The 24,008-nt window shown below is 41.6% G+C and overlaps 1 protein-coding gene across 4 annotated transcripts in view; it reads left to right on the top strand.

Moving 5' to 3' along the window:
* The window catches only part of ktub (Tub domain-containing protein ktub), a 303,097-nt gene extending 279,181 nt beyond the window's left edge, over window positions 1-23,916 (top strand). For 2 of the 4 annotated variants that reach the window (XM_067772480.1, XM_067772479.1), the window contains 5 exons: window positions 11,242-11,548; window positions 11,622-12,191; window positions 12,522-12,712; window positions 18,564-18,701; window positions 18,781-23,916. In XM_067772480.1, coding sequence (XP_067628581.1) covers window positions 11,242-11,548; window positions 11,622-12,191; window positions 12,522-12,712; window positions 18,564-18,701; window positions 18,781-19,050 — 1,476 coding nt within the window. In that variant the 3' untranslated portion in view covers window positions 19,051-23,916. Of the gene's footprint in view, window positions 1-2,236; window positions 2,345-11,241; window positions 11,549-11,621; window positions 12,192-12,521; window positions 12,713-18,563; window positions 18,702-18,780 lie in introns of those variants that run through there. The other 2 variants (XM_067772482.1, XM_067772481.1) reach the window with 2 other exon arrangements.
* Window positions 23,917-24,008: the final 92 nt, after the last annotated feature.

The raw sequence follows: 24,008 nt of genomic DNA, 5'->3' as shown, positions 1-24,008 counted from the left end.
ACTCTGGGAGTAAGTGACGGGTGACTACGCCTGGGTTGTGGAAGGCCAGAACGCGATTGTTGTTGAGGACCTGGGACTAGACGCCCTTGAGTAGGCATTGGGTACCCGGTGTATTTGGATATGCGGCCTGGTAACATGGCGCAATGAAACCCGTCGGGAGGTTGCCGTCGCGGAGACCAGAACATCTAGGAAAGTGGCACGGTCCATGGCAGGTGCTGCATTTGGCGGATGTCGCAAACGTATATATTCTGTGCTGGAAAACGGCGCAAAGGGAGGTACGGACTAAGAGTATGTTTCCCTGACCTACACAATTGCTGCCGGAAAAGAGGGGGGAAGAAGACGGAGGCAGGGGCTCATACTCGGCATTGCTTCCGACTCTACTACGGAGATTTTAGGTATGAGTGGGAGCAGCCGTATGAGTTGGTGGCGCCGTGGGGCGCGAGCAACAGCGGGTACTTGTTGTGGCTTGCTCAGCAGCGGGACTGCTGGAAGGTAGCGGGGGAGCACTAAGGCGCAGACTACGGGACGTCCTAGGACGTGAACACCAAGGAGCCACAAAAGATTTATAGAACGTGGACGTCTGGTTTTGGGGTCTAGCCCAGAACAACCTGTCCGATGACACCATCCCTTACACGAGACACACTGACAAGAGTATGACCGTCCTAAAAAGATTCTTTTCCGGCAGATGCAGCAAAACCATTTCTCAGGACCGGGGTCAGGAGACGGACCCGGATTGGGTTCGATATCTTCCCGGAGCAAGAGAATATGGAGCAGTCCCGCTGCAAGGAGCTGCTGGGAGGATGACAATTTGTGTGAGGGACGCAACAAATTAAATGGGGTTACACTGAATAGGCAGTCCTTGGTCGGGAAAAATCCTGAGTCGCTCCGGTACATAGAACCGACTGCCTTGGGAAGCGCTGAAATGGCAGTCCTTGGTCGGGAAAAATCCCGAGAACTATCTGTTGCTAAGCAGTTTTAGATCTCGAAGCTTAACTAATTCCTGCCTCTCAACAACTCGGCAAACACAAAGTACAATTCCGTGCGTCATGCGGATGCGTCCGTCGTGTCGGTTGGGAGGGTTTCGGAGGGTAAAACTGTTTGGAATTATTATTAAAGCCTATTCTTTCATTCGCACAACCTGACCTAGTCAGCGAACACTTGGGGCTTTTATTTGTTACACTATATTCAAAAGCGGCACTTGTTGACTTTAGTGATTCGTCCAAAGTTAAGTGCGTTAAATTATAGTTTTTATTATTTTGTATATCTTGTATCCTTTATTGACTTCCGATAAGGGTTTCGCTTCAAATAAAGCAAAATTTAAATATATTGTAACGATTTGTAGTGCAATTCCTCTTATTTGCAACCTTCTACTAACGTTCGAATCACTAAACTGTTGAATAAACAACTCCAATATTCGATAATGCAAAATGGTCTTTATTAGACTACTTTCAAAATAACACTTCTATTGCTCGGCAGATAGCGTGCTTAATCAAACTGATTATAGTGTTTGGTTTCCTCGTTGACATATTTCTAGGCGGTTCTATTCCCGAATTTACTAGTTAGTTAGCAGCTATAAAACTACCAACTATAACTACGTTTATAGCTTCTCATATGCGCGTGCATATGTGAGTAATACTTGCACAATTATTGCATACTTTCGGGAGTATCTCAGATATATGCATGTGGTTGTGCGTTGCTTCTCCGCTGCGTGTACGTACATATGTGTAGACATAATGATTAATTTGGTTATATGCATACAAGTCACTGCTCAGTATCGGCTTAGAGATGATAGTACCCCTTAGTGTTGATAGTATTCGTCACAATATATACTTAAATTCCGATTCCGGTAACCTCACTTTCGCAACGTCTCTAATACAAATGTGTATTATTCAGTATTTATGCATGCGACTACTTCGGTAAATTAGTGATAAGGTTTATTTTAATTGCCAAGCTTTTTTTATTTCTTTATTAGCACAATTACAAAGTCCATGGAAATTTATCGATAATAGTGATGTCTTTGTTACCTGTTTGTTTTGCGTTTGCGCTCGAACCAAATGTAGTTCGGTAGGGTATAGCATTCCTCATCGTGCCAGTTGTACTATCGACCTAGCTTAAATCAGAAAGTGTCCACTGCACCTGTACTAAGTGTACAAGAACTTTGTTTTCACTGCACGATTACGCGCTTGTTCGAAGACTGCCTCGAGAGGATAAGTGCTATTACCTTGGATAGAACCCACCAGCATGTATTGCATGAGCAACTATTCAGCAGAAAACCATAATTACCATCCTGTACGCACTATCTACGGTGCAACAAAAATTTATATCGTTTATTAGCAGTCATGCAGTAAGTATATTTGGAAACCATCATCAGTACAAACAACAACGTCAGTCTAAAAATCCAGCGAAGAGTCATTCTTGCCAACAAATGCTGTTTTGGACTGAGTATGCATTGAACAGGGTTAAGTCCCTCTCGACAAATGAAGATTATGCTCTAAAAGTCACTTATCGTACCCGCGCTGCTATATGGTGCAGACACATGGACCATGACCAAGACCTTCGGGGAGTGTCCCTATCGCTACAACATGACAACATCAGATGTGGTGGCTCTGGGAATGTTCGATAGCAAATTTCTTTGAAAGGTTTATGGGCCTCTATGCGTCGGCGAAAGCGACTTCCGGAGAAGATGAAATGATTAACAAACATAAATAAATGCAAGGCGCGGTAGCCCCCGAAGAGATTTTAGGCCGATATTCTCTTCGATACGCTTCTTGCTCGTTTTAATTTTTCCTACAAATTGGCGGGACGGAACCTACATGATTTACGCCGAACGTCATCCGCAAGGCAGATGAGTTTTCACTGAGAAGCTTTTAATGGCAGAAATACACTCGGAGTACTTCCCAAATCACGGGCAAGGGGCGACCGCGCTTCGAAAATTTCTAATTGAAAAGGCTTGTTTCTAAATTGTTGATATTATTTTGCTCAGGGCTTGAACCCAGAATCTTGTGGTAAGCGGAGCACGCTCTCACAATATCATGGCAGCCGCCACTAACTGCACGAGTTTTATGCAGAAACCTACATAGACCAGCTAATTAAAACACAGCGGCTACGCTGGCGAGGTGAAGTTATGCGAATGAAAGATGGTGCTCCGGCCAAAAAAGTATTCTTGTCGGAAGCTGAGGATAAGGGCGGCCCCCACTCCGCTGGAAGGACCAGGGGGAAAGCTACTTTAATTCCCTCGGTGTTACCGATTGGCGGAAGTTAACCCAAACGAAGATGCGGCTGGCCACCGCCTTGTTGGACTGCCATAGCCGTTTAGACGATTAAGCGCCAATTAAGCAAATACGTATGTTATTAATGTCGTAAAGGATGAAGTTTCCGACTTCTTTATATACAACTTATACACAACTTTAATTGCATGGCATGGAAACCCACGTAAACCTCATAGAAGAAAGAATATTTGCGAAGAGAGAGTTCCAAGATCTACTAATCTTAGTGCGTTCTCTTATTCCACAGATTTATTGTGCGGCAGTGATGTTAGCCTTTACCATGGTCATCTGGTGATTAATGTTTTTTTTTTTCATTGGAGCTTGTTTTAACGTAGCAAGGTTCACGCCTAGGGATCAACCGAGGCTGCATCAGTTTGGAAAAAAATATGTATTTACTATAACACAACAAATCTGAGTGAGCCTTAAGTCAAGTGTGCCGAGATCAAAGGTTTCACACGTTTTGGATGCCTTGTTTTTTACTATAATGAATCAAAGCCGCGTTACTAAGACTTACCCAACGATACAAGTACTCTCCGTTGTTGTTGTAGCGATAAAGACACTACCTTAAGATTTTGGGGGGTGTTATAGAAGTTGATGGTCCTTTTTCGGATATAGATCCGGTACGTTCCGGTAAGAAACACCATTAAGGGAGCGATTTAATAGGTTAGGTTAGGTTCGGGTGGCTGCCCGAGGGCACACTTAGGCCAGTAGTACTAGGCCCGTTGTGATACCACGAAAAACACCGTTACCTTTCCTCTTCGAACCATTTTGAGGACCTGATGAAAGCTACCAGATCCTTGACGTCATGCTCCACAACCTGACTCAGATTATCAAGAAATGGAGCTCCCAGAAAGCGCTGCCGTGCTCCGCTTAATGCTGGGCAGTTGCATATGAGGTGAACCACCGTTTCCTCCTCCTCATCCTCTTTACAACTCCTACAGCAACGACGATAAGGCGCTCCTAACCTTTCTGCATGCCTACCTATGAGGAAATGACCCGTTAGTGCCCCCACAAGTGTGGAAATTGTATCCCTTCTTAGGTTGTACACGTGACGGGATCTTTTAGGATCCCATTTAGGCCAGGTTTCTTTCGATGTTCTACACCCCGGTGTTTGTAGCCATCTTTCGTCGGCTTGACGGCAGATGTGCTCTTTTAGCATTAGCTTGCATGTGGACAGGGGCATACCTAAGCGTTCTTGTCCAGGAAGAACCTGCGTTGTACCCTGCCTAGCGAGTTCATCTGCAATGCAGTTTCCCTCGATATCCCTATGTCCAGGGACCCATGTGAGGTGTACACGGTTCTGTTGAGCCATCTCTTGAAGAGATCGGCGACAGTTTAGTGCTAGTTCAGAATTGAACGAGTGGCAGCCCAGAGATTTTATGGCAGCTTGGCTGTCGCTGAAGATAAAAATTTCTTTGCCGACATTGTATGTCGCTATCCTAGCTGCGGCTTCCATTATGGCTGCAACTTCTGCCTGGAATACACTGCAGTGGTCGGGTAGTCTGAACGAGAGCTGGAGGTCAAGGTCCCTTGAGTATACTCCACCTCCAACTCTACCGTTTAGCTTGGAGCCGTCCGTGTATATGGAAATGCTGTTGCTCATAGCAAGGCACTTTCCGCAACTGTTGTGGTCGCACAGCGATCCGTGCTAGGAGGAAGAAAACTGTATTTTTTTAGTATACTTGAGTATCCTGTGGTCTTGTTGTTCCGCGATTTAATAAGACCACACTGAACTTTCTGGACCACCCCCACCCACAAGTTTCATTACATTATACTCCGTTTATACAATTTTGCTTTATTTAGTATTTGACGATTTAGTGTCCAATGATCTGTCTTTGATAAAATATTGATTTCAAAATGAATCATTGATTGAGGCACTGCCTTCAAATCTCAAAGGCGTATTTGGTCATTTGCGTTGTACACACACGACATGAAGGCGGACATGCAAATGTCTATATGATGATTTTAGAATTTATCTTGGGTAGAAGCAATTTGCAAACGAAATCCGCAAATAACGGAATCATGTCAGATGCAATTAAAATAAATGATGTTTACATCGACCAGGACAGCAATTTACCACTTACAGGTTTCCGCAACACCAACAAAAGCAAAAACAATTGTACACACAATTTTGTGAATGAAATCTATAGTTTTTAAGTTTATAGGTATGCTCATATGGAGGCCAAGTACTCCTCCAGTTGCTACCCCAGACACAGTGGAAGTTTCCCATTTCCTCGCTTCCAAACTGCGGTGGCGACTGAAATACTTTCTTGGCCGGAGCGTCCTCGTCCATTCCTATAACATGGCCTAGCCAGCGAAGCGTTTGGCCCTTTTCTCCCTGTACTATCTTCATATCTGCATAAAGCTCATGCAGCCCAACATAAATCAATTGGTTTGCACTGAAATGACAACCCTTGGTTAGCAAAATAATCCCAAATCGCTCCAGTACTTAGAACCAGTGTTACAGGGTGGTGACCTATCCCCACTTCTGTTTAATTTCTACATGTCAAAGCATCATTCCCCACAAGAAGGAGTTACTATCATTTCCTATGCCGATGAACGCACGATAATTACCGCAGGACCTTGCCCTTCAATTAACAATTTAGGTCCACTTTCAGAACGGCAGTAAAAAATGCATTAGTGCAACACAGCATTTTCTTTACCACGTGAAAGGAACAGGTGACGCAAATATCGGATGTTCACGTCGATGGCGTTACGTTACCGACTGCCAAGCACCCAAAGATTTTAGGGACAAAGTTCGATAATACTCTCACCTTCAAGGCACATGCTTCCGAAATTGTATCCAAAGTGCAAAGCCGCAACAAAATCCTCAAGTCGCTTGCCGCCAGCCCTTGAGGAAAAGATAAAGAAATGCTGCTAACAACTTGGCCGGGTGCTCATGTGCTCCGCGTCGCCAGTTTCATCGCCTGGCCTAAAAGCGCACACTAGAAAAGGTTGCAGGTCTGTCAAAGTACTGCCGACATCCCTTTTGACCCCTGAACATTATCTGCATAGCTAGACAAAAGAGCTCAACATAAAAGAGCATAATGAAATGCTGAAGAAACGGTTTTTGCTAAATTTTCACCAACCAGTATATCCTAGCAAACAGCTGCTAGATCTAGCCCTCCCTCCAAGAAGGATAAGGAAAAAAACGCCGCATGAACACTATCCAACCCTTACAGAAGAAGAAAGCAGAACCAAGCGAAACACGAGTAACTCTGGTCCAACTTCGTTCTGTGTACTTTTACAGGTTAAACTCTAACTTGTGCAGAACCTCGACATAGGTAATATATGTTCTGCATCTCATGTGTCCCCACATGCCACCAACCACCTTTTCAATTGTAATGTGGAACCTAAGCTTCTAGCAGCAACATCCCTATGGTACAATCCTGTGAAGCTGCTAAAGGATTTTGATACCAATTTGTGAGTAAACGCAACAATTGAATTGGGCGAGGCACTGTTAACACAACAACAACAACAACAGTTCATCATTGTACCTCCTTCTATTATCGCAGTCGGCAACGCGGACAGGACCATTAATCTCTGGGAGAACTTTTCTCTCGAACACTCCAAAAGCCATATCATCTTCTCTCGACACCGTTCCGAGTCATAAATCAGGACAGGTGTGATAAGCTACTAGAGTACTTCTAGAGTAATTTTTGTTCGTCGAGAGAGGATTTTAATTTTCAATTGCCTACACAGTCCCGTGTTCAGTGAGTCTTTAACCTGGCATGGTATAATCTGAATCAGCACAATTTTTCGTACCCAAAATTAACAAATATGATACGTAATCGCTATGGGGCATGCCACCAATAACACAGCCCACATTGAACTTGAAATTTGCACAAAATTCAATTATGAGGAAGCAATTGAAATAAACGCGATGAAAATACAACTGCGATTGTTTTAAAAGTTAAATTTTTTATCTGCATTGCACTGAGAAGTATTTTATCAAATTGCTAATTGTTTTGTTGTGGTGCACCTGCAGCGCAATCCAATGTTCATCTCAACATGGAGGTATTTAAGGTCAATTCATCATAGCCCATAGCGTCCGATTACATGTGTGACATGTAGGGAAATGAATGAAATTCCCAGTTAACCAATTCATAAAATTTATTTTAGCGCTTACGATTTCTTCTCGAACACAAACGAGAATTCCGAGACTCGAAATACTCGCAAAGCTGGCGAACTTCCCGACATCCGATTTAGTCTCTGCATTGACATTATCATATATACTCTCTTTACTTGTGATTTTCTGGAAATCCTCGCTTGTGTTCGAGAAGAAATCGTAAGATCTATATAACACTGTCTATGCACACTGGTCGGTCTTATACGGAGTTGATGGCCAAAAATACTTCCAGTAGAGATATCATACAATGTTTAATAGGATTAAATAGAGAAATTTAAGTTATTAAAAGATCTTGCAACAAACACACTCAAAAGTTTACATTTGCATATCGTCGACTGGATAAAATAATATCGTATGTTACATGCGAGCACATATAACATACGACAATAATTTATCAGGGTGACGCTGTCAGAAAACTGTCGAAAACCTAGTTAGTGGCAGAAAGTGGCAGCTGATATTAACACCTTAGAATCTTAAAACCTTGACTAATAAAAACATATAAGTCCCAACGTGAGAATCGGTGAGGAACCCAGCTAAACCTTTAGCTGAAATTTAAATATTTGTGCATATGAACACTAATAAAGGCACTGGTGAAATTTAAAAAAACAAAAAAACACAACAAGTTAAAGACTCTAAAATTATTTCAAAATGAAGTAATTACCTTTGACTTCAATATTCATTTTTATTTACATATTTCAATACAATGATCTTTTATTTATTTTTAAATAGCTTCAACTTGCACTTTATTTTTAACTTGCTCACACTGCAAAAACCAACTAATACCATAACCTTACTTTTGAAGCTATTCTTAAAGAGTACACTTCGAATACAACAAAAACAAATATATATTTTAAATGGCTGTTCTAATACGAGATACTAACGACGCATTTGGTAACAAACTTTTCACTTTGATTTTTTTATTTTTGGCCTATGGAACCGACCACTGTGCTATGTAACGATTAAATTTTATCTCGAGAACCTCGCGAGAAGCCGATGCTAGCGAGACATTTCTTCTCGAACAATTTCGAAAAATTTTAAGCTCTAATTTAATTGCCATTGGTGGCGTTTATGCCTCTTTCCGTGGTTGACATCGCATAATACGACCTTGGTAGTGAAGAATTTGTGGTAACATTCGCTTTACTATGGCCATATCTACGTGAATTGAATCCTCCACAGCTTATAAATCGTGCTCGACACCATTCGTTATGATAAGCCGAAGGATCATAAATCTGAAGAAGAATTTCTTTCGAGTACTCCAATCAGCAGTTGACAACGTTGATGAATCCGTGCCATATATGTATTAAGGCAGGTACATGAGATACTAGAAGGGCGTAGCTTATATCTACTTCTAAATCCTATATCTACTTCTGAATCGAATCCGTCCAAAGTCTCACTCAACAGCAAGAGTGGCATTATATTCGCTATTCATAATGGTTTCTAAAAAGACGGAGACTTTCAGAATTTCAAGTCTGTGATGAAAGTCTCGTGGCTTCCAAGGCACAAAATCAGAGTTGTATTGCCCTTTCCTCCAAGCCAGGAAAAAACGAAAGTCACTATTACCAGCCTATGTCAGCAATGGCACAATCAAGGTTTAGCGTATCCTGAAAATCTGATAGCAGAGTTACTATTTCTGAAGGGTGTAAAATTAACATCGAACGTAGGGTGGAAAATTACTTCATAGCATACTTCTCGTCTAATAGAATCGTTAGCAGAAACTTGTGTCTGTACGGCGTATGTCGGCTATGGACAAACAATACAATATCAAAAAGCTGAGTAGAATGCGAGCAGCCTTCGGAGGGATAACAATAGTACTAGGGTCGTGTTCAGCAGAAGTACTATACGTGCTCTTGATCCAGTTACTTCTGGACATTCACATATGAGAACTGCAACTTGTTCAGCAGTAAGACTTAATAAGTCTGATTATTGAAACGCGAGGCAGTATGGTCACAGTGCTATCATCCCAAGCTTCCCGGTGTAAATCCGTCATCAGATTATCAGGAGTTATAAGGTGATGGGAGGACGGGGTGTACATGAGGGAATATATCTCGCTCCCTACCTAAGCGACTAATATGAACTACCGGGGGGAAGCAGATATATTCTATGAGCAACTTATGGGGTAGCTTTCAGTCTTGCTGACTCGACTACTATCATCCAAGCACCCCTCATTCAACAGCTAACTTCGCAAACAACGCACTAGTATGGTTATTGATCACAAGAACATTGGGGGCAATGAGAAGCGAGACGAAGTCGCAAAGGCATTGGATTTATTCTACGCTGGGGCGGCGGTCGGGATGCGTAATTTACTAACATCAAACAAACTAAACGTGCATGGTACATTTCAGATGGCAGCGGTCTGCAACTGGTTTCTTGGTCCTTGGACACGTGCAGGACAACCAAACAAAGATGGCAGACTTAAGAACTGAAGACCTGCTAATATGGTCAAGAAAATGAATCTTTATATTTACCGCCATAATCTGGGGACATTGGCCGCTTAGAATTCACGCTGAGAGAATATAAATTTCTTTGAACAATATTTGCAGGAGTTTTTGACACATGTGCGAAAGCCCAGCTCCGGCGCACATTTGGTTTGAAACTCTGGACAATAATGTCACAACTTCAGTAAATTGCAAGATTATTCGTAGAGGATATCAGCAGTTTCATTGACCGATCCATATGATTTCAACAGCAATCAGCCATAATTTGTTCCTTTCGCACAGTACTAACCGGTCAGATTGGCGCGGTTTGCAGGATAGAGCTATTTATGTATTGTATATAGCAAACTTAACTTCAAATCTGGAGACATGTTCTCGTCCGATCATATGTGGTTTATAATTTGATACATGCTTCTAATCAACTCAATTCAGCTAAATATTTGAATATCTCGGTGTGTAGTCCATAATTTTCAAGCACTTACTCATAATTGTGCAGGGTTACACTTGTTGTGATGATAGTCGGATGATAGAGGATAATCGGGGTTCTAAAGAAGCGTATTTTCTATCTATCACATTCGCCAACCCACTCGATATTAAGCAATGCGGAGGCGTCCAGACACTGGACTAAATAACTTCGCTTTGATGTGGATCGCAACGAGACGCTTAAAGACAATACTTTATTTTCGCTTTGCTTGCTCTTCTACCTATTTCCTGTCCGTCATCAACCAATGAGAGGTCCCATCCTAGGAATTGCCAAAATAAAATTTGGTAACATGGATCTTGAATTACATTATCCCAAACAAAAAATAGACTCAATCAATCCACACACAATGGAAACTATTTGTGAGACCAACAGCGTCTACTCCTTCAGAAGCCTGTTAGTAAAACTAATGACAATAGCGCAACTCATGAAAACTTGCCCGTAATATTGCAAACATCGCAAACTCATATCGATTTTTTATTTATTTAAGAGAGTCCATGGACTAGAAGGCATATGCCTAACGGTAAAGGAATGCACTCTCCCTGCGGAAACGCGCGTCAGATTGTACTCTTACATATCCAGAATCAACCCCGACATACGAAATATATGTCTTGCTTGCAATGTGTCCCCACATGGCACCAACCATTTCTTTAATTGTAATGGAACCAACGCCTCTAACACCAGAAACAGAAAGTTTCCTTGGACTGCCGTTAGAGGACATTGATGACAATTTGTTATCGGTCGCACCTATTAGATGGGGCGAGGCACTATTACACCAACAACAAGGCATTTGCGCGTGTGAGCGAGTTTTCTTAATAATTTTTGAATAATTCAATACTGCTTAGGTACTTAGGTCCATTGCCTTCATATCTTTTTAGGACATATGATATATTAAATACCCGTTTATAACAATCCGTCTTCTATTCTTTGCAGCGCTTGCTGATGGAGGCATATGTTCGACAAAAGCGCGCCTCTCCAGGGATGGTACAAGCCAGCGACTTACAAATAACCCGTCCAATGTCCGGACTGCGCACGACGGCGCCTAGCACGCGCGAGCTCCATGCCTACGATGGCCCCATGCAATTCATTAGCTGTCCACATAACCCAGATCAATTATTGAGCAACAACTGCGCCAACGGCATCACCACCTCCAATACAAATACCACCCTCGGCTCAAATGCACGGCATCGTAGTGGTAATTCGAATCACATGCGGACACGTACAACTCAAATGACTGAAGGTAATCACTAGGCGATGCATTTTTATTTTCTTTACTTTTCATTCAGTTTTTATTGCACTTCCGTTGTACACAGTAGATTTAATTGAAGAGATTTCGTCACACGAACTCGAAGGCGATGAAAGCAGTCCTGTAAATCATATAACTAATAATGGTCAACAAAGGCAAAGGCAATGCCAGCAACAACAGTTACAACAACATCAACAACGTTCCTACAGTCAAGAGCAAGATAGTAGCACAATAGAAGAAGATGATTATGTGAATCGCAATATTGAAGAAGTAGCACCTGTAATGCCTCTAAATATTAGCAATACAAATAGTACTGCATCTCATACAATGCAGACCACCCTCGCCGCTGCTACCGCCGCTGCCAGCGCATCGAACCATTCGGCAAACTCTGCACACAACAACACTGCCAACTATTCGAATAGTACGCAGCAAACTGCTTTAACGGCGGATGGGAGCGGTGAGCCGGAAGGTGATCTTGTCGGCAACATTGAGCACTTTGTTATGCAACCAGCGCAGCAAGGTGTACTCTTCAAGTGTCGCATAACACGTGATCGGAAAGGAATGGATCGTGGTCTGTTTCCGATCTACTATTTACATTTGGAGCGTGATTATGGAAAGAAAATATTTCTATTGGGTGGTAAGTACGATAAGATTTCGACATTTGAGGACTATCTTCAGACTACTCTCGGCCACCGGTTGAAAAAGGTGTCATCTTAATATTTACGACTTACCTCGGAATTTGTTGCAAATTTCTTTACACTCAGTATTATATTTAAGAACTCGGTTGAAGATCGCCCGCTCTTATCTGAAAATTTATTAAATTTATAATGAGGTGAATGGTTTTGAAATCGAATTCTGGCGGTTCTGAATTAAATTGTGATTTGTGATTAGGCCTTTTCAAGGGTCGGTCGAAATATTGTGAAATTTACGAAGCACTTATTATATAACTTATTTACTTTGTTCCCAGGACGCAAACGGAAGAAGAGTAAAACCTCTAACTACATCATCAGCTGCGATCCTACGGACTTATCGCGTAATGCGGAAGGTTTTTGCGGTAAATTGCGTTCAAATGTGTTCGGCACCTCATTCACAGTGTTCGATAATGGTAATAAAGATACTACGGAGAATCCAAGACTAGATTTGGCAGTCATCATTTATGTAAGTAAATCTCAGATATTGATTTTGTCCAGCTCTTGGCAGAAATTGGAGCGACCGTGATAGGATTTTCTTAGCTTTATCTATGGAAAACGATTAAGTTACTTGTCCGCATCCCTCTCTTCGCCGAAGCTATGAAATGCTTGATACAGTAGTGCATGCAGGTAAGAGGTTAGCCTGCTGACTCCTATAACAGCAACCTATCTAGGTCTTCGATCTGCAATGTAGGCAAACCTCCTGTGCGTACCGTCAAAGGATTTTCGTTGCCAATTCTACTAGCGGTCCATATAGCAACATATAGGGATCATTAATTGGCACATTACCGCCTAAGCGATTTTGTCCGTTTCGTAACAAGTCATGCAACCTATCTCTGTTTAGCGATAATTGATGCAAATTTGAAGCACCAAGGCAGATGAAGTCACCCACACCTGCCTCCCACAACTCAGTGTTAGTTTCCCCCTTCGTCTGCTTCCAAACTGCGGTGTCGACTGAAATACTTTACAGACAGACTATAAATCTTTCGGAGAACTTTTCCTTCGAAAACTCCAACAGCCATTCCGAGCCATACATCAGGACAGGTATGATGAGCGACTTGTAGAGCGTGATTTTTGTTCGTCGAGAGTGGACTTTATTCTTCAATTGCGTACTCAGTCCAAAGAAGCACTTGTTGGCAAGAGTTACTCTCCATTTGATTTCTAGGCTGATAATGTTTTGATGTTAATGGTGGTTCCCAAATAAACGACATCATTCACAGTCTCCAATTTAGATCCGTCAACAGTGACGTGTCTGAAGGAATACCCGCAGGTCTAATTAGCGTGGTGGTAAATAGGTGTACCAAGCTCTTCCGTACAAGTAAAATAAAGGTTTGGAAGCAAGAACATTTTCCCCTAGGTGGAAAATAGAGCGCCTGATATTAATAAAGCAAAGAGAACCGCAACTTCCCTTCGTCTTTTCACCTACTATGCACTGCTAGAAAAACTATGGAATATCCCCTGAAATAACGAGTGATAGCAGATTGGAACCCTGGAGGTAGCTCGTATGGTCCAAATGCTACTTTGGACTTAGTAGGCAGTTGACAGTCACGTATCGTACCGTCCTGCGCCCTTGACTATTACAACATCAGATGAGGCGGATCTGGGAGTGTTCTAGAGAAAAGTTCTTCGAATGATGCATGGGCCTGTACGGAAGAAGAGTTAATGATGAGCTGCACGATCTTTATGCAGACACCAACATAGTCCGGCGAATTAAAACACAGCGGCTGCGTCAGCTGGATCATATTATGCGAATGAAAGATGATGCTCCGACCAAACAAGTATTATTATCTCCGGCGGACCAGGTGAAAATGTTTAGGTTCCCTTGGTATGGCCAATTTATGCCAGTTAGTCCAAAAAAGAAGCAACTGGCGCACCTTTTTGGAGGGACATTACCGTTTGGATGGTTAAGCGCCAATTAAGTAAGTAAGATCGACACGGCAACAGTAACTTAACCTTTCCAAGATACCCTCATATTTAATGTATTTACAACTATGGCTTGGCTTTATTCCTTATACTCTAACATGTTGGATTCAATAGATTTTTGTTGTTTGTCCATTTACTTAGAATGTGGGCTTGATTTTTCGATTGTTGTGTCATCATTTAACAAGCCGTCAGCCGACAAATCTTGTCATGATGATTTACCATGGTCATATAACGGTTAGCTCTAGAATCATGTTTCGACATAATTCGGCGAGAGTGAGAGCGTTGCGGGATGAGGTTGTATCTGAAGAAATTACTCTTGGGGAGGTGGCTATTATTATTAAGTAGAAAGGGTACCAAGGTATTCAGAGCGAATGTGTGCTAGAGTAACAGGCATTATTCCGCCTGAAGAGACCTGAAATAACAATGGACAATTCCATTCACCGGGTCCCAGTAAAAAGCTCGCAATCGCAGTTACACGCGCGAAAAAAATAAAAGTTTACACAAAACATATCTTTAACAAAATAAAATTTCGGGAAGTGAAGAAATGGGCAGATTCAGTCCATGAATGATACCTGACGGCAATATTGATAAGCCTTGTTTAAGAAATCAAACAAAAAGACACACCCCTGCGAGGCCCATCCTTAGATCTTTTTTGCCCTTTTATACGGTTTTTTTGGCGTTTTTAGTTCTATAACCTTATTCTAGTGTTGGCTGCTGTGCTTTCACAAAGTTCGCGAATACAGCCTTTTCAATACTGATGGGAGTTGTTTTGCTATGAGCACCTGAAGATATATCGTAACTTGGCTGGTTGTGTTGGAAGTACTCATTACCTCCAGTGGTACTAGGGCGTACTATTGCCGTCAAAGTTTTGACAAAGTTCAAACTTTATCTGGCTGCATTCAGCGTTAGATCGTCGTCTTATAAAATCCAAGCCGATATGCGATGGCTATCACTGCTTTCAGTTAGAGAGCTTAACAACCATTGAGCGACAACCGAATCACTAACGAGCTGTTTCAGTATCAGCATTGAGAAAGAGATTGCTACCTCACGAAGGTTGTTTTTTGACCCCCAGAACCTTCGGTTTTGTATACTTTAGCCGTCTCTTTCAGCAGGCGTGCCTACCGTGAAAATATGTTAAGTTCCATAACCCGCTGGGGGTATTGATACCTTCCTAAATTTCTGCGATAGAGACTTGACCTGATCCGCCGGTTAATGCAGGATTAATTGGCCAATTAGTGGCTTACATATCGCATACTGTCTCCACTACTCAGAAGATCATCGTACTTCGAAGTATTTGACGCATTCATGTAGAATCTATATTTTTTAAGATCCTGCTCCTTCTGCTGTAACCGAGTTTTCCGGAAATGAGCCTATTATTAGAAACGAGTCCAGTACGCTTCGATAATAGCGTTTGGAGTTACCACTACCAACTTATTTGAAGGAAAACAGGATATTGAAAGTGCGGGGGGAAATGGCACCGCAGATCATCCATCGAGTTGTACATTACTACTCTTTTCGTCACTACCCGCTTATTTTGTCCCACCATCCGCCTACTTTTTTCCTGGTTAGCGATTTGCGGATCTTGTAAATTATAGCGACGGACTCGGTTGCATGCTCTAACATACACTACTACTTCCGCTGTAAAATAGGGGCAAGTTTTCGCCGTAATTATGAAAATGGCCTTGAGAAATTAATGTGCGTCGCTTTTCCGTTATTACATTAATCTTAACTCGAAGGCCCGTAAACGTATGCGACGCATTTTACCTCTTACAATCAATGGCAACAAAGCTGAGGCGATCAGAAGGTTGGAGCCGCATTGCTACCAGAAGGGGCTCGTGCTGAAGCATACCCGATTCGTGGTTGGCAAAAGGCTAAAGCTTCTTGGAATGTTTCTCCCCCTGGCGGCAGCGTCGTCATTTGCCTTATGAACAACCCTGCGATATTTCGTCATAATTGAATTCCGAAGAGCATGGCTCGTATTGAGTTCTCCAAGAAAGAAGACCAGCTTGTGCTGTATTTAACTCCGATAATAAGACACTACCATCCTTCTTTAACTGGAATAACTCCACTTCTTCTTCTTTCAGCAATAAATACATTTCCTTAAGGTTTTATAGAAAGCTATCGATGTTGTTGGTTCTTGGACGGATATCGTACAGGTACGAAACTACACTGAAAGAAAAAGACTGGTAAAATCAACCAAAATACGGGTCAATTCAACCGAAATTTCTGTCAATTTTTATCCATCGCAACAAGATGTAGAATCAACTACGCACAAATCGTTGATTCGTAATTGACCGTTTTAGTAGTCAAATGAACAAAAAAAAGTTGTTGCGACAGCTTTGTATGAAAGTACCTATGTTGCCATATAAATAAATAAATGTAAGGCACGATAACCTCCGAAGAGATTTTAGGCCGAACTTCTCTCCAATTTGCGTCGTGCTCCATTTTAATTTTTCTTACAAATTGGCGGGACGGGACCTACCTGTTTTATGCCGACTCCGAACGGCATCTGCAAGGCATATGAGTTTTCACTGAGAGCATTTCATGGCAGAAATACGCTCGGAGTGATTGCCGAACACTGCCGAGGGGCGACCCCGCTTAGAAAATTTTTCTTCTAGTTGAAAAAGCTTATTTCTAAAATTTTTATATTGCTTTGCCCGGGGTGTTAACCCAGGGTCTTCGGTGTGGTAGGCGGAGCACGCTACCATCACACCACGGCGGCAGCCATATAAAAAAAAAAAAAAAAATAAATGTAAGGCGCGATAACCTCCGAAGAGATCTAAGGCCGAGCTTCTCTTCCAATTTGCGTCGTGCTCCTCTTGATTTTTCCCTACAAATTGGCCGGACGGGACCTACATGTTTTATGCCGACTCCGAACGGCATCTGCAAGGCAGATGAGTTTTCACTGAGAGCTTTTCATGGCAGAAATACAATCGGAGCGCTTGCCAGACACTGCCGAGGGGCGACCCCGCTTAGAAAAATTTTCTTCTAATTGAAAAATCTTATTTCTAAAATTTTGATGTTGCTTTGCCCGGGAGTTGAACCCAGGGCATACGGTGTGATAGGCGGAGCACGCTACCATCACACCACGGTGGCCGCCATATAAATACGTAAATATGTGAATACATATATACGCATGCTTGTTACATATACATACATATGAATATAGAAATGAAAATAGTAGTCACAAAACTGATTCTCAATTCTTTCAGTTGCAGCTCAGCTCATTCTCAATTTCTTCTCTCGCATGTAGTTGACACACTTGATTGTTTCGAACAAAACTTGTAGCATAAATGTTTGACATAACATTTTAAAAAGAGAACTTGTAAGTTATAGAAAAGTAAAGAATCAAATTGCAGGAAGGTAATTCACCACTGGAGGAACTTTACATGTAATTCTGCAAGTTTAATTTTCGTAACACTTTAAGTTGAAACGATTCCAAAACAACTCAAACTTTTATTTTGTCGGAAACATCAACATTAAAAAAGGATCTTTTTTATTATCTTATTAGATTCGTTCGCGTCATAAAAACTTGAACAAAATGTTACTAACTTTGGAAAAATCCCGTTCGTTCAAGCAAAACTTTTGCAACAAGAGGGCGCAATTTTGCATTTCGCTTGGACGAGAAGTTGCAAAATTGTACCCTATTGTTCCCCGTATCTCATAATTTTTTGCACAGTAAATTCAAAAAACGGTTTTTTCGTTTTGTATTGATAACTGAAAAACTAGTTTTTTGTTGTTTTCCCATTTTGTGTGTGTTTTCGATTTGATGGTTTTCTTATTTTGGTGTTTTTTTTTAACAAATGGCATCATCGTCATAAGTACAAAGTAGAGAGCGCAGTGAGCGTAAAATTCTCTTTGAAATTTGCTCATGTATTGACAGTTTATCGCCGTTGAAATGACCTGTAAGATCAGTTGTGTTAACAGAAAAATCAGTTAGATTGATTAGGAGTCTGTCAATTTTACAAAATTTTGTTAACTTAAGAGCGAAAATTTCTCTTCTGTTGAAATGACTAAACTAATTTGTTCGCTTGACAAAGAACTCAGTTGAATTAACCATAATTCGATCAATTTCACCGAATCTCCGTTAAGTCAAGAACAACAGAACCGATTTGTTGATTTTACTAGCACCATTTCTCTCTTCGGTTTGATATGAGCACGTCGTGCCTTCTGAGTTCGCTGGCTCGCTAGTCTCGGCTTCTAAATATGTGTATGTTAGATTTATATTTGTAGCAGAATCCACCACGCTTAACTGAGCTTGACAATTGCGTTGTAGAAGCTATAAACTACGTTACACAACCCCTTCAATTCCTTACAGAACTAGTTGCTTATCGATCGATTAGCGTTTAGGTTGCATAATATGACTATTCTAAAAGGGTATTTTCCACTATTTACAGGATACAAATATCTTAGGTTTCAAAGGTCCACGCAATATGACAGTAATACTGCCCGGCATGACGGAAGAAGATCAGCGTGTTAAAATTAGCTCAGCCGATCCTAAGCAACAGGGTATACTCGATTTATGGAAGGTGAAGGTGAGTTTATCAATACGCGTAATGAATAACTACTTTATATTCGATCAAGTTTTACTAATTTGCTTTCTCCTCATAACAGAACATGGACACAATCGTGGAGTTGCATAATAAGACACCCGTTTGGAATGACGAAACACAATCCTATGTACTTAATTTTCATGGACGTGTTACACAAGCATCGGTGAAGAATTTCCAACTTGTACACGATTCTGATCCCGATTATATAGTCATGCAATTTGGACGTACCTCCGAAGATGTATTTACAATGGATTACCGTTATCCGTTATGCGCTTTGCAAGCATTCGCCATAGCTTTAAGTAGTTTTGATGGCAAAATTGCATGCGAGTAGGGAGTGAACTTATGACCATTAAGATATATAGGCATTGTAAAGGTTTACAAGCAAGATATGTTTGCTTAATCCGCTTTCTAACACTACACCGTTTGATACTGACCAAAGTGTCAAAAAGGTGTGGAACGTGCGTTTGACACTGAACGAAGTGTCAAAATTGCCGTGGTTGCTGCTATCGGTATCGACGAAGGGATGTTATAATTAGCGAAAAAAGGAGCGGAATTTCAGATACGAGTTGCTGTAATGATAAATTTTGTCAGACACATTTAGCATAAAATATATATAGTGCATTATATGGGACCTATCGACAATTTTACAGAAGTCGTAGAATAGGGTATCCAAAGACGCGTAGTTATATCAACATTAAGAGTCCAAACATGGAAGTCAAGTTTTTCGACCCGTTCAAAAGTTATAAGCGAAAAACAGTACTACAGTTACTACCACCCTACTGCACTACAGCTTGTACACTATTTTGTACCATAGTACAACGCTGCCGAATAACCTCCACAAAATATGCGATAGAACAAGAATTATGGTCAGGTGAGCACATCTGCGAACGAACAGCTGATACATATCTTTCTTGTAAACCTTTACAATGTATATAGGGCCTGTTGCAAGCGATAGCAAAGTACCCAGGCCGAATTCAGTACCAGGTGTTGTTATCGCAACAGCTGATTACTTCTTCATGATTATTTTCCATACAATTGTACTTTAAATCGTCAGTTAATCGGAATCAATGAAAATTTTCTTTTGACTTGACATTCTTCTGCACGGCGAATTGGTTGAATTCGCTTTGCCACCACCTGGTATGGATTCGCCTTGAAAGTACTTCGGAATTGAAATTCTTGACAACTAATGACAGAGGTGAACATAATTTCTTACCATGGTGAAATTATATATCACCACACCACATTGCTGCCGTTTTACAAGGCCTAATAAATCAAAATTTAACAGAAAAAGAGTACCGTACAAATCAAAAAAATGCATGAATTAAATTTAACAAAAACTTATAACTGTTGCCTTAGTTGAGAGCGTTAAAAGGCGCTAAAATTTACCCCTACATACATATGCACTTGCACTGACTTGATTTACACTAATATTTTTTATAAATGTACATACATACATATGTATGAATTGCAAGTATAGGAAAGACAAACAAATATTTGTTAAGAGCTAAATCCAAATCTAAAGTAAGATAAATGCAGAAGAAAAAATTTAGAACTTTTTCTAAGCGAAATCGTGGTGGCTTAAAAAAATTTGACAGATCCCTTACCACTCTATGCTCACTGAAGCAACGTCACTTCCCTTCATAATTGGTTATGTTGTCCATTGTATAAGTTTTGGCTGGAACATACAATAAGATGCAGCATCGTGCGTTGATAAAAGTGTAGATGGAATGCATTTGCATGGGGAGCAACAAATAGGTTAATTGGCGCTCCCCATCCATACAAAGACATGCAATGCATAAGATTGCGTTAAACACATCTATATGAAAAACTGGTTATGTGACGGGGCTTTTTACAAAAACAAAAGGAAACAGCAAATCAGTTTTGGCTTGCACTTCATAACATCGGTGCAGTGCAATAACGCCCGAGGGAATGACGCCAGACCAAGGGCTGTAATTTCAGTGTAACTCTATTTAATTTGTTCCGCCTCTTCCTCAAATTGTCATCCTCGCAGCAGCTCCTTGCAGCTGGACTGCTCCATACCCTCCTGCTCCGGGAAGGTATTGAACCCAGGCTGTGGTTCTGCTGCATATGTCGGAAAAGGATTTAACTCCAGCTAATGCCGCCGCTGCAACCCGTCACTACAATCTACATAGCACGGACAAAAGCAATGCCGAGCACCAGCTTTTACCCCCGTTCCTCCCCTCCGGCACACGCACTCGCGTAAGGAGTCATTAAACTCCTAGTCCCCAACAACCATGTGCTCCGTACGCCAGCTAAGAATATTTACGATCACGACATCGGTCTAATGCAGTTCATGCTTTGGCCAATGCCACCTCCATAGATGCTCTGGGCTTGGAAATGGCCACCGTACGACCAGTGCATTCATTGCACAAGTACCAATTCATCTACACCAGGTACCCCCGCGGCAATCGGACAGCGCACTCGACAAAGCCTATATCCTTCAAGGCGGCTTCACCCATCTCTGACTCCCAGAGTGACGACTATCCCTCCCCCTCTGCACTTCAGAATTCTGCAACTTAACTGTAACGAATTAACGGGAAAGATCGCAGAGATAGTTGACTACATGAATAAGAAATAATATCCATATAGTCGCTATTAAAGAAACAAAGCTAACTGTCAGTTCGGACCTCCGAACTTACGATGGCTACAACATGCATAGGCCTTGCCTTTATCAACCATCACACCGTGCAATATAGTCTATTTCAACCTAACATTAGCCACAGTGATAAAACCTTAAAAAGTCAAGGCATAACCATCCGATCAGGCGATGTTGCCTTATAAATAATTAACATCTATATCCTTCAAACCACCTTCTGTCTAAGTGTCTATCGCGCTGATATCAGTACGCTACTCTGTGGCAAAACCGTCTTATCCTTGGCGATTTCAACGCTCACCACGATCTCTGGAATTCCAGCTTGCCAGTCGACAGCAGAGGCAGGCAGCTAGCAGAGCAAATAGACAATACGACTTTCTGCACGATAAACGGTGATCCCACCATCAGAATTGCAAGTCATTGTCACAGCTCGCCAGACATATCAACCGTCAGCGCAGGGCTCACCACCTGCTCATACTCCTTTCAGAACAGCGACCTGCCAATTTTATCGCCTCTGGAAATCACTTTTAAAACAATTTTAAAAATCTAACTGGGAAAGCTACACAACCTTCACAAACCAATCTTCTGCTGCTCTCCCCATACCGTCTGATGTCCGGCAGGGCGAGCGTGCGTTCCAAAGGTCATCGCTTCAGCTTCAGCGTGCCGGTAGAATACCTAAAATCATACCGCATTTCCCGGCTAAAGCCGCACACTTAGCTAAATAACGTGACCTGGCGAGACATCTCGACCTAGAGGCCCCCATATTAAAATTTTCAACTTGGATATTATGCAGCTGGTAAATGAACACTAACGTGCCAATTGGAAGGAGCATCTAAAGAACTGCAACCTCTCTGCGGGTGTTGTAAAATTTTGGTCAACCGTCAAATCCCTGAAATCCCTGTCCAATCCAACTAAACACAACGATAAAGTATGCATCGGCGATAAAACTTTATCTGATTCGAAGAAATGCGCGAGCGCCTTTCGCCGACAATGTATACTGCATTCTTCTGTAGACAAAGCCAGACGTGGTGCCACCCATTACCATCACCCCCACAGAGGTTGAAGAAGCCTTCCACAAGGCCAAACCCCCCAAATCAATAGGCCCAGATGGAATAGCCATGCCAATGATAAAATGCCTTGACGCTGAGGGAATAAACAACCTAACGACGTTTTCAACCTGTCGCTGAAGTCATGTGTCATTCCTGAACAACGGAAATTTGCAAGGATAATTCCACTACTAAATCCTAGTAAACCAGCTAATGAAGGCGAGCCATATCGACCGACATCACTCCTTTCGTCAGTAGCGAAGACATTGCTCCCTCATTTCACGGCAAATCTTCGCCTAGCCACGCACCAACATGGCTTGCCCAAAATGCACAGCACTATCACCGCCCTCAATTCTTTAAATACTCAGATTAATTACGGACTAAATCAGGGAAACCCACATCATAGGATGGTGCTCGTGGCACTTGACCTGTCAAAAGCTTTTAACACAGTCAACCACGGCACGCCACTCCAAAAAAATATGGACTGCAAATTATCTGAGTGGTCGGCAAGCATCGGTTCAATTTAGGAACGAAATATCCAAGCCTGGGAATATTAAACAAGGGGTACCATAGGATGGTGTCCTATCCCCGCCTCTGATTAGTTTCTACATATCAAAACTCCCTTCTCAGCCAGGAGTTAGAATCATTTCCTAAGCCGACGACAGCACGATTATGGCAACGGAACCTGGCCAGTCAATTGAGGAATTAGTTTCTAAAATAAACAGCTATCTCCTCGATTTTTCCAGTTTCTTCACCTCGCGCAACCTGTAATTATCACCGGCCGGCCGCTCATGAGCTACGCGTCACTTAGTCGCCTGGCCTTAAAAACACATACTGGAAAAGGCTGCAGGCCTGTCATAAAGCTGTAATCAGAACTGCCACCGGATGTCTCCTATGAGGCCAAAGAACTCAACATTAAAGAGCACAACGAAATGCTGAAGAGGCAGTTTTTGCTAAACTGTCACAAAACAGGACATCCTAGCAAAGAGCTGCTTTATCTATCCCCGCCTCCACGGGGGTTAAGGGAACATCTCCATAAGCACTATGATCGATTTTATATTCTTATCCTTCTAAATTCTACCGAAACCATTTGTCATTTTACAACCAATTTTAGCACTACGGACTCATTTAGCCTATGTGAGGTCCTCACGGTCAGTTTACCTACATCCAATTTTCGATATTCATTTAATGGCTTGGTTTTAAAATTTCAAATCGTATTGAGTCCCCGTTACTTAAGCTTCTCCTTACATCAAACTATAAAAAAACGGTTATAAGACGCAAAAAGATGTTATGTGAGAACGACTACAGTACTTAAAAGAGCTTAAAAAACAACAAGCTCCAAATTTGGGGACCATCTCTTACCACTTTTTTATTACGTATGGGACGTATGGGAGTCGGCCCAGTCTCGTGAGCAGATACTATCTACATTCATATCTAGATGCGTAAGGAAAAATCTTATACTTTAAGTATTAATATTAAGAAGAAAAAAAACAACTAAGATACTTAGATATGTACCTACAAGACCATAATTTAGTGAAAAGATTTCGAAGCAATAAAAAAGAATAAAAACTGTAATGAAAAACTAAATCACAAACGGCTCTTTTATATATTTTAAGAAAAATTATGCAA

The sequence above is a fragment of the Eurosta solidaginis genome, chromosome 3, assembly GCF_040869045.1.
Source record: "Eurosta solidaginis isolate ZX-2024a chromosome 3, ASM4086904v1, whole genome shotgun sequence".
Lineage (NCBI taxonomy): Eukaryota > Metazoa > Arthropoda > Insecta > Diptera > Tephritidae > Eurosta > Eurosta solidaginis.
Note: the sequence above shows the minus strand (reverse complement) of the source record. Positions and strands in the feature narration are given on the sequence as shown.